This window comes from Cygnus atratus, chromosome 2, assembly GCF_013377495.2.
Source record: "Cygnus atratus isolate AKBS03 ecotype Queensland, Australia chromosome 2, CAtr_DNAZoo_HiC_assembly, whole genome shotgun sequence".
In the NCBI taxonomy this organism is placed as follows: domain Eukaryota; kingdom Metazoa; phylum Chordata; class Aves; order Anseriformes; family Anatidae; genus Cygnus; species Cygnus atratus.
In genome coordinates this window covers 152557794-152575752 of record NC_066363.1, presented here as the reverse complement: position 1 = coordinate 152575752, position 17959 = coordinate 152557794, and the positions used below count along the sequence as shown (strand labels likewise).

Sequence of the window (17959 nt, the reverse complement as noted above, 5' to 3'; positions counted from 1 at the left end):
AATAGAAATTATTATTATAATAATACATTAATATTATAATATAGGGATGTTTCAAATCATTTTATCTGGTTTTTGGACCGTATTTGATTTTTAGCCTTTCAGCCCAGTGGACTCCATTTGCTTTGGTGTGAAGAAGCAATACTAGCTTATATACATGATGTATTGATCTACGGGGGAGGAACTGCAAAGCAACAGCAAGTCTCCTTGCTCTTCAGTTTAGGTTCTCGTTTCTCTTAAACTGCTGGACACATGCAGACCAGGTCACTACCTTCAGTGACGGTGCTGTAAACTGATTGCAACCCCACTGACTTCTTTTATATTTTGGTTTCAAAAAAGAGTATGTAGGTTTGCATTACTCCTGTATGTGAGAGAGTATATATGTGTTAATAACTGTCATGAAAAGAGCTAGCTACCCCTGAAAACTGGCCAACTACTCACATGAAACAAAAATAATAGGCAAACTTCTTTTGATCTCTCTTGCTAAACATCTTAGTCTTCATCAGGGAAGCCAAGCAAAAGGCTGAATTGTCCCTGTACAAGCCAGCAGGAATTCTAACAGCTGCCAGTTGCAACGGTGCTTTTCAACGTGGACATCCGCTCATTACAAAAGGGCCAAGACTCCTGAATAAGCACTGACCATTGCACAGATGTAGGGTGGGGTTTCCAAAGCCATAATGGGAACCGGGCATTCAAATTCCCTACAGGTTAGTGGGATCTGACTTAGAAAATTCCTTAGGCAGCTTTGAAAAACAGCTGTAATGTTTAAAAATATCCAGTCCAGTGGCCTACAAGATACTACCAGCTTCGCTGACTTTTCCTCACTGGCTTTTCTATAGAATGATTGTATGGGAAGCAGCCAAGATAAGCTACTGAGATGTTGGCTTTGGTAGCACGATAGCATAACACATGAGGAATAACAACTGTAAGGAAAGAGAAATCTCCTTAAAACAACAATGTAACAGCATTTGTAATGACTTAGAGCCTCTGCTGTGAAACGTGGCATTTTCCACACCATCAGCACAGCCAGCCTCCTAAAGTATGAGTAAATCGGGCAGGAATCCTGATGCGAAACTGTCTTAATTCTCCTTGACGGCACGAAGTGTGCTGAGTTTCGGTCACTGCTGGAATCAAAGCGTCTTTCTTGGGCAGCTGGAAAACTGGGAGAGGGAGCTCACATCATTGTGACCGAAGTCCACACTAGAGGATTCACATCTGCAGAGGCAGGAACTAGTGACCTCTCAGCTTTGGGCCAGACCAACATCATGGGAAGAGAAAAAGCTTAAAACACTGACTATCACACTTCCTATTAAACAAATTCTCTCACCACCTGAAACTTATATAAAATCCCTGCTAGGGGGTGTCTATGTTTCAAAGACCAAATGAGAACCATGTGGAGGAGGATCTTTGGCTTTGTGATCATGTTTATTTTTTTAGCTTCATGTGAGGAGGAGCAATGGTCCATAAATCTATAGTTACTACTATATAAGCCACTGCTATATACTGTAACTGGAGCAAGTTAGAGATAATAGGAGCCTTTCATACAATAAAGAGCATTGGCTGTGATGCTGCGGTGGTGAAAGACTGAATCATTAAGTTTAGCCAAGAGAATTATATGATGTGGGTGCCTGCAACAGCAGGAAAACAGCGTGATGTTCCAGCTGTATGTGTCAAATACTTATGAAAACAATTAATGTTCCAGTGTCGACATTTAGTCGGTTGTTTTCTTTTCAGCTCTGCATGGTAAAATATTTCTAATACATTTTTTTTCCTGTTGCCTAATATCTCTTGAGCAAAAGAATCACATAAAATGTTGTAGGTTAGATAGCCAAGCCTTAAAATGTAACATAAATCAGCTCTGTACTGAAAGGTTTTGGTGGCTTGTCTTTGAATTAAAGTTTGAATTAAATGACTTAATTGGCATTAACTTAGTTTATTTGTGTGTGTGCTCACAAGGAAGTTTCAAAGGATCCTTCACTTTCCATAAATAATAGCTTTTTCCAGCAGGAGGGAGGAAAGCATGGGTCTAGTCAGCATGCTTCTGTGCATTGTTTCACTACCAGATCACTGAAGACTTTGGTATTTCAGCTTTAAGCACAATGACCTAAATAGTCTGAGAATGTAATTTTCTTACTAAGAATTATATGTGGGAGCAGACTTGGCCTCTCAGTATCATTAAGACTAAAATTGCATGACCTCTCTGTCAGTCAGCCCACCCTTATATTAAGTCTCCCTATTGGATTTGACGGGGCTGTTTCCATTGGTGTGGTTCCCCATGAGAAACCATAATAAAAGCAGGAAGCAGATTTAAAACCAAAGACTGAATAACTTGTGCTGCTGCAAAAGTCACTTCAGATTTCAAAGAAGTTTGAGCTTATGGACCAAAGATGAAAGAATGGTGAAGTGTGAGATTAGATGAATACGTGGGATCATGAGACTGCATTTCCCTGCATCAACATTCACTGTGGCACAGGGGAGTTAAAAAAGATATGGAGAATGTAGGACTAGCATAGGGGAAAGAAAGGGTGCAGACAACAGGGAAAAAAATATTGCATTTTTAAAAGAGGAAACATATATTGCACCATAGAAAGGAGTGTGAATGCATCTAGAAAACTGGGAGAGAGACAATGGACCAAAGAGCTGCTTTCAGTGCAACAGGGTGGATTTGGAGCAGGCAGCTACTAATGAGTGCTTAAAAAGTTCTTTACCAAACTGAGAACCAAGCTGAATACCTTAGGAGGGGTGATCTAAGAGTCCGGTCATACATACCTACCAAGCCTACCAGATGGGTAAGACTGTAATTAGGAGGCTATAAGGCCAAGCTGTTGAGCTGCTAGCTGAAAATTTTCTCAAATTCCAGAGGCATATCCATGCTCAGGCTGGAGTGAGTGAGGAAAGATTATATGTTTGTTTTTTTACAAACATGAGTCAGTAATGAAGTATTTTAAATCTGTCCTCTGTTTACCAGCTCCAGGGCAGCAGATTAATACTGGGGTTGCTGAGTTTAATAGTTAGTTCTCAATGGTATTCAGTTTTGTGTATATTATGCTTTAAGATATTCTGGTGCAGAAGACAGTGAGCTCACAGAATTATGAAAAGGACCCTAATGTTTAGTTGAGCATTTCCTGTTACAGTTATTAAATTTATTTTTTATTTTTATTTTTATTTAGGATTTGATGGTTTAGAACTGAAATTAATTACTTTTTGCAAAACTGTCTTGTTTGGAATGATGCTACCAAAGTTGTTATACACAGAGAGGAAAAATAAATAAATAACAAAAAACTCACTTATTCATTTACAATTATATTTGCAAATATCCACTTACATTAAAAAAAAATTATATATATATATATATATGCTTACGGTTCATGGAGATTTGAATTATTTATTATATTTAGTACCCCAATGTCCATACAATAGCCTTTCAATGTCTCTTTAACAGTAGCTGTGGGATTTTTGGGTTGATTGATCAAAACTGTTCGTCTGATGGCCCATTTTTCCCCAAAGTGCTTACTTGACTCAGTGTAACAAAACAGCCAGGCATACAGCAATGCCAATCCCATTCTCCACAAACAATACCCCATTTAATGTCACTAATTCACAGGGATTTGGCTGGTGTTCTGTAGAATTTGATTTTAGGGGACAGTACAGTGCAGGAACAAAGAACATTAGATGGGAGAAGTTGCCTCAGCATCTGGAATGAAAGACAGGAGGGGCATTATAGAGAGCAAACAGTGACCCAGAATACTTTTAGATGAGTTATAATGCATCTGTGTAATGGATGAAAAAGAAATTTTCATATTTACTGAAGATTAAATATATATATATATCAATAAACATGATATGTATATCAGTAAATATTTACAGAACTGTTAGGGTTAAACCAAGGGATGCTGGTGCTGTAGAAATTAGTTAAGACCACTGGAGAGACCCACAGTTCTTTAACCCATGCTATTGTTAAATAAATATGAAAAACTGAAACTCAGCTCTGGGTCTTCCCGAAGCTGGAGACGTGTGCATGACTGCATATTTGAATGCATGCAAATTCATACCTGTTATTAATATAAGAGGTTTTGGCAAGGTATGGTAAGTTTTAAATAGAATCTGTCAGGCATCCATTTCCAGGAGCAGCCACAAAAGAGGAAAAAGTAAACCAGCCTTGGCCAAGGAATCACAACTGCAGCATCTATAGTTACTGGAAAGAAAGCATGCTCTGTTGAGCTAGATGATTAAGATCTGGGTTTTTTTAAAAGGCCTTAAATCTTTTATTTTTTCCTTGCCAGTTAGCTATCATATAAAAAGATAACAACAGGCAACATAGTTTAATTGCCACATCTTTACTTTTTTGTACTTAACAAGTTAGCAAGCTTCTTGATTCTTCTGTTCTTTTTATTGTTTATTGAACAGGGTGCAAGTATAAGAACTATGAGTGTTATACAGTTTTTCTTCTAACTAGGTAAAATCCTTGGAAACCTTGTTCATGGCAGACAGCAGTTAACAGTTCATGCACTGGCAAAGGTCCCAAGCACCAAACAAAACTTTATGAGTTGTTTTATTAAATCCTTTCAACACTGCAAAAGAAATTTGTGTCCTACTGAAATCAATGGGAATTTTGCTCTTAGATTTAGGGCAGACATAACTTCATTTCTTCTCACGTATCATGAACAAGTGTGTGATATACTGCCAATTAAGGATTATCTGTTGCCAAATGATCCCAGCAATGGATTAACAACCTAACCCAAACTACCTTCAGAGCTTTTAGAGATACCCATCAATATGCTTTTCCTTTCACTTCCAAAACTATTCTGTATCTCACATTCCCTTTACGAAAGATAAATGTTCCAAGGACAGGATATTCTAAACTTTAGTTGAAGCTTTGCCTTATCTCTGTTGTGTGCTGTGTTTTACCCAAATGGTCTTACACATATTTCCACAAGTGTTCGTGAGCTGAATATAGCATGTGCATGTGCCTGATTTCATATGAATACACTTAATTTACTCTCTCAAGTCCCTCTTAAAACCTTCTTCCTGGACCAACCCCTCCCTATTCTGAAGCTTTTTAATTTTCTCCAGAATGCCAAACCATGGTCCCACTCCTACCTGCGGCTTGTGATAAGGTAAGAAAAATGGAACAAGTCAGATATGACACAGATATGAGCAAATTCAATCCTTATCAACTGAGGGACTTCTCAGCGTTTCAAAGTTCATCCTTTTCTGGCTGGTGGTACTATAATGTATAGGCGTTTGTGTGTTGGCAAGAAATAGAGTCCAAGAACATTCACTTAATTTTTGAAGTTTTTATTGATATTCCACTTTGCAAATTTCAGTTTCTTTTGACCTAAAATAATATCCATTGTGCCATATTCAAAAGTTTTCTTGAAAGACTACTTTCTTGAAAGGTCTACTTTATTTGTTCAGAGCGTTAACTAAAGGAAGAAGTTTGTTTATCTGGTATGACACAGTTGTATGGATGTACAATTACATGGCAAACCCATCCAATAGGACAGTAACATTCTATCTGCTGTAAGCCACCTTGTCTCCCACTGGCTGGCTCTCCTGGGAGGTAACTCCTTCACTAGGGGCTTCACTAGAGCTGTTTTCTGCAGATTGTTCTCCATTACTTGCACTTCCTGCAAAGACAATATAATTAAGATTAAAATATATGTAGCATCTTTTATGCAGCAAGCTAGAAGGTATATGCGTTATTAATGGCACTTTAATAAGAGCCTTTTTATACAGCTGTAAATGCTCAGGAAGCTATTTTTCTCAGTTGCAGTCCACTTGCAAAATGCTTTAGGGTAAAGACAGATCAACTAATGGTAATTAATTATCATGCTTCCAGCATGCTTTAAATAACTGCCACTGAAGATAGTTTGCACTACACCTGTGCAAGACTTGTTCTCTTCTTTTTGTTTGATCTGATACTTCCTCACCAGGCAGAAATTTTGGGGAGCATTTTTTTTTGTCTGTCTGGAACGCATAAAGCCCCAAGAACTCATCTCTAATAGACCTCTTCTTCCTTACTCTTTGCGTTCTGTGATTTTAGTCTTCCACCCTATTTCAGAAGTGCTGTTGCCTCTACAAGACCAAACTGTGCCAAGAAAGTGTACTGATGGTGTTTATTTAATGTAACCTAGCCAGAGTGCTCTCAGTGCTGCACAGATGTCCCTCAGACTAAAGGAATCTGTTTTCTAGAAGAGATTTCCAAAAAGAAGGTGTGAATAAAATGAGTAAAAGATGAATGCTAACCACAACATTCCTGATTCGGTCTTGACTGAAGTCTGAACTATGAATACTGTTGCTTTGTTTGGACTCTTGCATGGCTAAACATAGTGTCTTAGAGTTAATGGAGAAGTCTTCAATTTTGTTAACCTTTGATTTTTCTAAATGTACAGGTGGGGTCAAGTCTGGGTAATTTAGACACAGATGTCTACATTTAGGCACATGCATCAGGCAGACAAGATTTCACTTCGGAGGCATTAAAGGTATCTCCTTCTCCACAGTGACATCACTGCTTACACAGGCACTTATTTTAGGAGGACTCGTTCTACTTAGATACTAGTTAGATGAGTAAGGGATATGGATTGGATCCCAGCTAACCTGTTTGGGATGCAGTGAAAGGCCCCTTGTAAAGTGACTCACTGTTATGCAGTGCAGTCCACCACACTATGCAAGGGGAATTTTTGCATTCAGACATACTGTCTGAGTATCCATAAACACTCTGGAGTTCCTGTTTTTAACTGAATTTCAAGTTGTTAACACATTCCCTGGAAAAAGACATCCACAGCTTTTTTCCACAATGGCCACTCTTCTTGTTTTTGGTTTTGATCATCCCCATGGAAACCATCGTGATTTAGAATATAAATCATGTCTTTGGATTCATGCTGAAATGCAACCATGGGAACTCCACTTACTAAATCCAAACCTTTTCAAGCACTATCGCTTTCATAATTCTCCAGGTGAACTGCCCCCCAAATTGCCAAATTTGCAAACTGGTTTCAGACAAAATTTCAACAGATTTATAAAACATCTGCAATGAAACAGATTCAAACTTTTCCCCATAACTTGTAAAGTCACTGCCAGGAAATACAATGAAGAATCATTGCATTTTTGAAATTACTTTTGGTAAATTACCTTCAATTACAACAACATCTATTTCAATTATAAGCCAGGAATAAATGACACATTCCATCATTAAATATTACAGTCTGATTGCATAATGAAACACCTACTTAACCTTGAACAATATTTTTACATAATGGAAAGAAAATTACAGGTAACAGGTTAGCTGGATATATATATACAACAGAATCTAGATCTAGCAGTGAATAACCTAAAAACCATGTAATGTCGTCTGTACAAGAGATTCTAAATAATAGATGTTTTAGTCCAGATACCTGAATTTAGGAGTTTGGGTGTAGCTCACTTTTCTATTGGACTGATACCTAGGGACTAAGATATGGTGCTTTTAGCCTTTAGTCATCCCTAATTTGTCATTTTTAAGTCAAGGCATTTCACATGGTAGTAAATAAAGGATCAAGTTTTTGAAACATCAGTTGCAGTTATATTTTATGGCCACCATCTCATCCAGTTCATCTCCATTTTACTGAAATATATTACTTTTTTTTTTTTTTTTTGCTTATAAATTACAGGCAATATATGAAGCTAGAAATATATTGATTTGAAGGAAGTGTTGAAATGGAAAAAACAGGAATCATCACGGTTGAGACTGTATCAGAACAGACTCTCTACAGCTTTGCACTTGGATGTGAAACCTTGCTTGTTTTATCAGCAGTGCCTCATGCTGCCATGCTTGTGGACATCATCTATTTGGTGTGAGACCACAAATTGCAGCCTACAACAACTGCGTCTGAGTGGTCAGACTGGAGAGTGTATCATGCAGCCCAAAACACTATCACAGAGATTTATAATTATTGAAGGGCAGGAAACTGCTCATTTTTCCAGTAAGTATTTGTTAGATTTGGTCTCATAGTATCTGACTGCCAAGTAGTCCCCCTTCAGGACAGAGTGCCAGGTGCCAGGTGCATCAGCCAAAAATGGTTTGCAGCATTGCTGTCTCTAATCTATCATCCAACGTAAAGCAAGGGTCCCATATGATGGCTTGGCAGCACTCCAGGAACAGAAAGTCTGGAGCACTCATGTAAAGACAGAATGCAGTTCCTCAGCTCTGAAGGGAGGTAGAGCAAGCTACCCCTTGTACAGGAAAATGATGCATAGTGATTTAAAATAATTATAATAATAAAAATCTGAAGACCTTATTTCTCCTGACTGAACTAACTTGGACACATTTTACAATCCCATTTGTCCATTCCTGCTGAATGTGATTTATAGGATCAATGCAAGTGATCCCATACTTGCATACTGATGGGCTGACACACCTTTGACATGAATTTCAGCACAACCTCCTCTCAAAAAGAAGTTGAGGGCATTCAGCAATCAGCATCCGAAGTTCATACAATTCTGCTAGCTGAACTGATGGACATTAGGAGTTGTTTTTTAATAGGGAATTGGGCTTGAAGTATTACCCAGATGCCCACATCAGGAGTTTCTTTAAGTCCCCATCTTGTACTGAGGTCTTGAGCTGAAATGGACTTGATGAGATGCCTGTTTAAGTAGAACTCATAGGAGAAGTTTCAGTATTCCAGGGCAAGATAAGATTGAAGATGACCATAGAAGCAAAGTGACAAGCCAACGTTGCTATGAGATGGAATTTAATAGAAGTGAACTGTTGTAGCTGCATTACCATGGTGCTGAGGCCAAGCAAACACTGGCTTGAAGAGCAGGCAGGGCGTACTCACTTCTGCTTGCAGGATAACATGTTGACATGTACTTTCTAAACCTTCTCCTTGATAATATGGAGTACATAAATCTCACACTGTATGTGTTGTTTTCCAAAATTTGACTCATTTTTGTGAGCTCTTTCAGTGTGCTTTTTTTCTCTCCATCTTTCAATATTTAAGTATTTGGCTTTGGTCACTGATGAAGGCAGGATATTGAGCCAGACAGAGCTTTGGACTGACCCATACGCAAATGTCTTTGTGTTCTCATGCCAGTTTGGACAGTTTTAAACCTTCTAGATCTCAAAAACAATCTTCCCTGGTAGATATTTTCCCACCTTTGGGGGGATTTCCTGTAAGGGCTTGAGAGTAGCCTCTGTCCGTGGTGCTCAGGGACTTCAACTTGGACTAGCATTGCACAAGCAGAATGCTGGAAAATTAAGTCCCAAAATATCTAGAAGCTCTACTGCGAGCATCAGAACAAGATTTCAACCTTGTTTAACACTGAATAATCAGAGTGAAGGTTTACAGCCTAGGAATATCTTGACCAGGAGAAAGCCATTGGAGAGATCAAAATGGCCCCTCTGAATTTGAAAGACACTGAAGGATACCAAGAAACTGATGAAAAGGCCTGCAGTAAAAAGTTTAGTTCACTTTTGAAGAAAGACCACAAGTGATGATTTAGGCTGTCCCTTGAAAAAGAACATTTATTCTTTGTGTTTGTTTAGGAAGCACTAATTTGATGGTTCTGAGGCATTATAGTTTTATGTCACTTAAACATCATTCTCAGTCCATTTGAGATGATTCAGAGATAGCCTGGGCAGCTCATTGTCTTGGAGAGAACATTTTGTTCACCAAAATGCAACTGCCCTCCCAAATCAGAAAGGATCTGGACTGTGTTCACTATGAAGATGAGTCCTTAGGACATAAAAACACTTGTAAGCTTGCAGACCTTCAAGAACAGCTCAACAAATCTGAGCCTGCCAAAAAGGGATAGTTTTGTTTGCTTTTCCTGAGGCTATCCAAATTTATTAACGACCCACACAGTCATGAAGAGAAGTTTAGTTACCAAAATAAATTGAGAGTTCAGTACAGGGCAGCAGACTGAAATCTCAACTGAGTCCTACTGTTCTGAGAAATAAAAAAAAAAATGGAGGAAGAAATCTCACAGCTGCATGGAATTTTATGGATACAAAGGAGAACTACGAGGGGTGTAACCAGCACAACTATAAAAAAAAATCCAAAGGAACTTATCTAGTGTGAAATCAAGACATGCAGAATCCATATTAAGACATATCTAAAGCCTCAGTTACAACTTTGCAGTGTATAGAAGTTATTGTGCTCCTTCTCAGTTATCTAAATCTCACCACTCTTGTGTTACCTGCTTCTAGTGGACAAAAGAGGCCTGTCCTCTAGTTTAGGCAAAGTCTATATTATGACTGCAAATAGGGAGCAAACTATAAGAAGGTATGGCTTCATCATTTTAATCACTGCAGGAAGACTTCTCTAGCTCTAACTCCAGGACAATGAAACTTTATTACAGACTAACTACTGTGAAAGAAATATGTTCAATATTGCATGCTTTCCATGTTAGTATAGTCCCATACATATACCCTGGACAGTGTAAGATGTTTCATCTATGAAGTCTTTTTCACGCTGACATAACTATAGTGTTAATGGGAATACAGACAAAAGAAAACACTAAACAAATAATCTATCTTTATTTAATGATGGAAAACACTTTGCTCACCTGTGGATTCTTTCAGTCTTCTGATATAATCAGACCAAAAAGAACAGTCCTCTTTTTTTAATCCTTTAAGAGTTGGCAAGGAAGCGGTGAATTCTTTGTAGTTATCACCATCATCATTTGGCAGAAACATTGGCCAGGGTGGCATCAACCCTGACATTCTTCTCGAGAAACTGTGAGGGTAGTTTGGATTTCTAAGGGAAGGGGAGAAATGACTATTAGAAAACAATGATGTGAACAGTAGAAGGCAGAAGGAGATCAGCTGGGTCAAGGAAATGTGTATCCAGTCTCTGGAAAAACCAACAGGCTTCAAATTCAGCCCTGACTGGTGAATTGTTCACGGTGTCTCATCTGACAGCCTTTTGTTAAGTCTGGTTCACTTCCTAAGGTACACAGAGCCTATATAGACACAGGATCATCAGCACCTTCAACAGCCCTTGGTCACAGAGCATCCCAAGGTCATCCAAAGAGCATGTAAAGTTGTAGTTCCCACAGTAGCTTTCCAGAGATACTGCTTACTCTCAAGTATGGCCACTACTCAGTAAAGCTGAGGGTTACTCTCAGGGCAGTTGGCAAAGTGGTCACTGTGTCTTCATGTGCTTTCCTCCTTCTTTTGGGAATAAGGGAACTCTCAGCCCAGATACTTCAGAATTGGGGTCCTAGAACTAGGCTCTGGAAACAACATTGAGGCCTTTGTGACCCTCATACATTTTAACAGAATTTGCATGTGCTCCATGGAAATAAATTTCCTATTACTTCTAGCTACAAAACCTACTACTTATCTTCAGTATCTGCTTGACATCTTGGCCATGACTTTCCAACACTGTTGACCAAAGACTCCTCAGTTGGAGTACAAATTGCCAGAGGAAATGGAGACTACCTGAATAAGGGCAGGAACTGACCTATATTCTCTCTACTCCTTTCCCCCTCCCCAACCATAGCAACTCTTAAATGTCACATACTTACCCAGAGTTTACAAAATTGGAGATATACTGCATAATTTGCAAGGAAAGGCGCTTTTCATCCAGAGTAAATCGTTCGTCATACTTTGGGTAGAATGGCAGTCCAAATGCATACTGAACATCAAGCAAGAGCTCCAGACCTGAACTAAAAAAATATATTTATATAAAGATTATTAAAACCATCATTTATGTATTTGGGGGAGAAACAGAGCTAATTTAATTCAAGGAATAAAGCAAAGTTTAAAATAATTAATAACCATTAATTACAATGTTCAGAGCTGTGGGGCTTCTTCAAATCAGAACATAAAAGAAGAGCAATCAATAACATGGAGAATTTGCTGTAAAGGGTCTTTAGCATATGTTATAAGAGGAAATTTTGGACAGCAGGGCACCTTTGCTGAATTAACTAGGCATGTAAGAGAAAGTGATAGAGCAAAAAAGTCACTTAGTTATTCAGATTTTGGTTGTACTTGGTTATACAGATTTTCACTAAAATTAAATTCAAAAAGCAGAAGTAAATGGTGACATGGAATCTGGCAGCCATGATGGAAGGTTAATTATGGTTTATTTCACAAACTTGGAATAAAATCTTGGCCCTTCTTAATGGCAATTGGAGTTTTTCCATTGATTTCATTGGGGCCAGGATTCTGCCCCAAGTCTTTGGATAAGGAAAGACGTAATAGGAGATGTTTATGAAGATTTCTCTTAGAGGTACTTTTAATCTAATTTCTGTGGTGGTTGGGTGGGTGGTTTTGGTTCACGCAGTCTGTTCTTTCCAAGTTTTGTATGGCAGTCAAGTCAAACCAGCTTGAAATAATCGCCTAGTCCAGATTTAAGAAAGAACCATTGTTGTTTACTTCCAGCTAATGATTAACACAAATAATAAGTAATATTTTAACAATTCAAATACAAGACTGGCCAAGCAAGACAACAACCTTTGCAGGACATAGTAGCAAAGGTTACGCAACTCAATATACTGGAGTCCTGCAGAAAAAGAGCAGACAACTTCTGTTAATAAAATTAAAACTACATTATGCTCAACATATAGCTTTGCACCACAACTTAGAGCAAGATATTTGTGGTCTGGAGTCCAATTGTGTTTTCAGTATCATGCAATTAAACAAAGATCCAATTTACTTGGTTAAATGCTACATGAAGGCAGGCAGGGCCAGGGGACCTGGGAGAAGGAACAGATGTCTGTGAGGCAGAGACAAACAAATCCCAGATCCACTCAAAAGGATTTCATCTGCAGTGGCTGCAGAGGTTGTTGTTGAAAGGTGGCACAACTGAAACTATTTTATCTTTGGATGTGAAATGCAGCAGCACTGATATGACCCAGATAGTGCCTCTCACAGAACAAGCCTTGTATTTCAAGCCATCGTGGTCAGGTGGACTGGAACCAAGATGACTCCTTCACATTATGTGTGGTGGGACTACCCTTTCCTCAAAGCCTCTATTTTGAAAAACAAACACACAACCCTCTAAATGAAATACATCTTTGGTAGTATTTTCCTTAGTCTTATCATAATACCTCAGTAACACTTTGCATCTGGAAAGTGAATTATTCACAGATTATTCACCAAAAAAATGCAGAACTGAAACAAGATTAAAGCATATTTTTCTTCCCCAAATGTTTATAGAAGGATTAAGCAAGATCATAGTTTAATAATTTTTCTTTAAAAATAATTTGCTTGGCCCAATATATTACAGCAATATTTAACATCAGCATTGCAGCAAAGGTATTATGTACTTAAAGGAGCTATTATCTTTTCAATAAACAGTCACTTTTGAATAGAAAGATGACATGAAACTAGTTAAGATAGATGGAATGAAGGGACAAACCTACCCATTTAAGGAAGTCATATCAAGGGTGACTTTATCTCTAAATCTAAAACGAGCTGTGAGTGAGGGTGTCCACCCAAATGCATCTGTGTTCTCAGAGTTTCTAGAGGTGTTCTCAGGTGTTTCTAGAGGTAAAATCTTATAAAGTTATGGCACAGATTAAAATTCTGTAAACTCCTGTACTGAGATCTTAATAGGAATAAAATTATTTGTACAACTGTAGTGGGTTTGATACAGAGCACAAAGTGGTACAGAACTCCACAGTTTGATGGGCTGCTTTCAATGTACCTGGTTGGTGGTACCATATCCTGTCCAGTATCAGTAGTAAGAGAATGAGAAAGAAAACAGAAGCCTAAGAGTGGAAAGAGGCACATGTATGCATGCACAGATCAGCAACAGAGTTAAGACAGCTGTGAAAGATCTAAACAGCAGCTAGACGGAAAATATCACGGGAACTTTTCTGATCATCATCTATTAGTACCAGAGAGGAGTGCAAAGTGGCCAGAATAACCCAAACAAGTATTCTGGGTAGCATCTAGGATTTCTGAGCAGACAGAGAGATCTCAAGGTAGCACCAGGTAGTGACGGTGTTTTTGTTGGAGTGGGAGAAAGAGAAAAGTGACAGATAAGCATGTCTAGCTTAGCTGTGGTACCCTGCTAGCTCTGCATGGAAGCTGTTCTTTCCTGAGCTGCTCCAAACTGCACTCCCAATACTCCAGGGTGCCACGTAGTTGACTCATCGGCATCAGCTCTAAATGGGGAAATGCAGAGCCCAATGACTGGTAGAGGACAGTTTGGTAAAGGGAAGGACTGCAAAGACAATGGAAAAAGGGATTCTTAAACCGTTTTTAAGGAAGAAAAACTAATGTCAACTAAAAAAGTCACTTTTCAAGCAACAGGTCTCTTTAATAAGAACAGTGAATGTAATTACATGTAAGGATTTAGTCTTGGCTTTGGTGACTTCATGGAACTAGTACTTAATGCAAAGGTATTGCTTCAAATCTTCTGTGTATATATATATATGTATATATGTATATAAAGGGATGTCATAATTTTTAGAAACAGATTCACAGTTCTGATGTAGCCCTATGGCAGACTGGTAAGATAAACCATGGAGAAGCTGAGAGCCAGGCCCTGCCATTTTGTTCACACTAAAGTGAGTTCCCTTTGAAGGAGAATTATTACTTCACTTCAGAATTCACTTCTGCAGGTCAGTTATCCAGTATACAGCAAACAGGTGGCAAAATCCAAAACTGTGAAGTTCATAGACAACAATTTAACATCAGACCCTGCTGTTGTGCTCATATAAATTCTCTTTGTATTAATACTAGCAGATTTGCAGATAGAGATCAAGTATCCAGAGCTTTTAACGGATACCATCTCAACAATGTCAGGAGGAGCACCCTGCCAACACTGCAGCGCATTTTGCCTGGACTGAAATGTTCATTTTGAAGATAAGCAAAAGTATTAAAGAATAAATTATATATAACCACCCATCTTAAAAAAGGAAATGGTACATGATTGCAGGGTGAAAAAATATATATCAAAGGATAGCTAGATATTTATAGAAATCTAATGAGCCAGTGTAAGGCCTGGTGTGAACTCTGCAGTTCTGGGGATACATTCGGTTCATTGTGTCTCCTCACATTACAAAGTCCTGCCAGACAAATGGGGGAAAGCATGTGAAAAACAGATGAACACTTTTCTTTCTTTCTTCTTTTCAGGAAAATCAGGGCATATGGAAAAAGCTTAATTCCTAGTGGTATTAAACTGCCAAGTTTATCCCCTTTTGTACCAAAAATGTCCTATAGATACGTGTGACTTGCAAAAGTATCCTGGAGTTTGCTGCGTCTTTTCCACTTGGTTTATTCCCAATACACGCAAAGTTCTACTTTGCACTATGGCTGTGCCAATGGAAGAAAATAAAACTGAGGCAGCAGACAATAAATTTAAGAACTTGAAATCTCATGCTAAATGAGAAAAATACACATAAATCATTGATCTTAATAAAGGAAGGAAGCATTGTTATCATCTCAGAACTCCTAAATAACACATTACAGAATTTTGCCAGGGAATTACTGTATTAAAAAGCTAGCAATAGGCATGCTGACACTGGAGTGTCTTTTGTGGTGGGACAGTATGCTGAATGAATGGATGAATTTGCTTAAAAAGTGGATGTGTTTATCTGAACCCCCAGAGCACCAAAGGTTTCTCTACATATACAGACTCTGGATTTATCTGCTAGATTACATTTTCTGGAAAGAGCCCATCCAATTGCAGCACATGCAGTTCCAAAAAGAGATTTGTACTTTTTTGAGTCTGAGCTGAATTTTGCTTAACGTAAAGCTGATTTCTGATGCTTCTGCGTTTGGTGCTTTGTACATTTACGTCTAACTTCCAAGATCAGATCCAAGTACTGAAAAATCTGCTGAATGATAAAGGCCACTAAGCCACTCTGTGGGAAGAAAAAACAAGTTGTCTAGACCTCAAAACTTCGGCAGCAGAGACACTGTCTACAGACATGAGAATGGCGCGATGTGGTTGATTTAGCGAGTGTTTTCATAGCTGCAGCAGTCACAATGCAACAGATAAAGCCAGAAGGATGAGAGGCAATTCCGACAAGAACAGCGAAACAATTTTTAGGAGATGAGAGGGAGGACAGCTTTATAGAGAACAGTGACAAGCTGTTGTTGCAGCAAGTGTACTACCTAAGGCCATGTGTTGCCTGCCCAGCCATGGAAGCAACGGGCATCACATCTGTGCTTGTTACCACCTCTCTGGTGCCTCACCTGCCCTCTGTGGTTAGGTGAATTCCTTTGAAGCCCTGAGACCTGATCTGTGCCTTTCTGTCTGCCTCCACAGCACCCTGTTCAATAGTGGTCCTCCATACTACGAGGTGTTGCTACTCATGGACTGATAGCCACAGTCATGGGGAGAGCCTCAAGTGGACAACACGTGGAGGTCATATTAAAGGACTGCAGAGCAATCTGCACGGGTTATGTTTATTATGAAAGCGGAAGAGATCTCCTTTGATTAAAGTGATATTAAGAGCAGCCAGAATTAGTTCAGCATATCAGCACATAGAAAATGAAAATACTTCACATAGTTAATGGATTTATACACCTTTTTTTTTTTTTGTCAGTCAGGAGTTCTCATCTTCAGAATTACAGATTCATATAAAGTGTGACTGCAATCCAGCCAGTTATGTTCACCTTGGCATGGAGCAGTCTTTTAACAGCTCACAATAACATACATAAGAGTGCATAGTCAGGAGGTGAAGATAGCCCTAACCAAAATGACTCAAAATAGACAGCAGCTCATTAATGTTGGAGGAATCTGACCAGTGCACAACAGTTTAAGAGTTTTGTTAAAGCTTTCGTGTCAATCATGATGGTAATATTAATAAGATAGAGCCTCTTTAAGTCTCAGTTTAGACCCCTCCATTGATAATAATGATGCTTTGCCATCCTATGCAGCTGATGATCTGGTCTCCTCAGTGAGCAGAGCACTGAATTTTATCCATCATCAAATTTAAGACAGCACATCTGGCACGACAGTGTGACTTGGAAACTATACTGGCCCAGAAAACAGGGCTACTTCATATATCAGTAACATGCAAAAATCACCCAGAAACCTCTTCAAGGGTTAACAAGGCGAATCTTTGTACAGTTCATAATATTATCTCTCAAAACATACTTTCTTCTATCACATATTTCTTTACTGTAACTAAAACTGTACTCCAGCCCTTCCCACTAATCCTAGGCAATGCTGAGCGCTCACATTCCTCCTGCGTTGTTTACAGTAAGTGTTTACTCCAAGGCCTAAGTGTTCTCAGAAAGAGAGTGACAAAATGGCATCTGGTCTACATATATTTTTGCCACAGATCATTAATGCAGGAGCTGGCGACGCATCTCACTTCATTCAAACAGGAACTGAAGAGTAAAGCAGACACTGTGCCACGCCAAGCTTGGGAGAATGCTACCACGTGGAAGAGGATAGCTTGCTGTCTGCAAGATCAATTTATCTATACGACAACTGTCAGTTTATGGTTTTATGTGATTTTCCACATATGCCATAGACATCAGTCTAGAGTGGGATGTTTAGTCCTGCCCTTGCATCTGTGCATGTCTGAGTGTGTGTGTACATTTTAGAAACATCCAGTTGTCACACAGGCTTTTGCTAATTGATTTGTACTGCTAAAAGTTCCTCGCTGTTTAATAACTTTTTGTCTACTTTGCATCACTGCAGTTGGGTCTGTCTTTACTGGCTGACTTCTCCCTCCCTTTTGTTTATCTTGCTGTGAATTATTAAGGGACTGCTCCATGTGAAACAAGAGGAAATACCAGTACTTTTTCATCTCTGCATTTTAACCCTGTCTTCTGTTACACATTTGGGGTGACACACATAAAGAAGGAGAGAGGTGACAGGGTAGAAATGAGTCACTATACTGTGCAGTAGCCTAATTAGAAAATGGCCATTTCCACAGTCAGGATATTTTATCTAACAATAAATAGTCTTCCATTGCTGTAATTACATTATTTTAGTGTAACCATTCCAAAACCCCTGTGAAGTGGTTAGTAGTAGTCATTATAGATATAATAGATATTATTAAC

General features: G+C 38.7%; 1 protein-coding gene across 1 annotated transcript in view; it reads right to left on the bottom strand.

The window, feature by feature from the left end:
- Positions 1 to 5274: 5274 nt before the first annotated feature.
- Positions 5275 to 17959, bottom strand: part of TG (thyroglobulin) — a 155389-nt gene continuing 142704 nt past the window's right edge. Inside the window, exons 46-48 of the mRNA XM_035561698.2 lie at positions 11509 to 11649; positions 10546 to 10736; positions 5275 to 5627 (exon numbers count right to left, since the gene is read on the bottom strand). Of these exons, the coding sequence (XP_035417591.1) occupies positions 5512 to 5627; positions 10546 to 10736; positions 11509 to 11649 (448 nt within the window). The 3' untranslated portion in view covers positions 5275 to 5511. The remainder of the gene's footprint in view (positions 5628 to 10545; positions 10737 to 11508; positions 11650 to 17959) is intronic.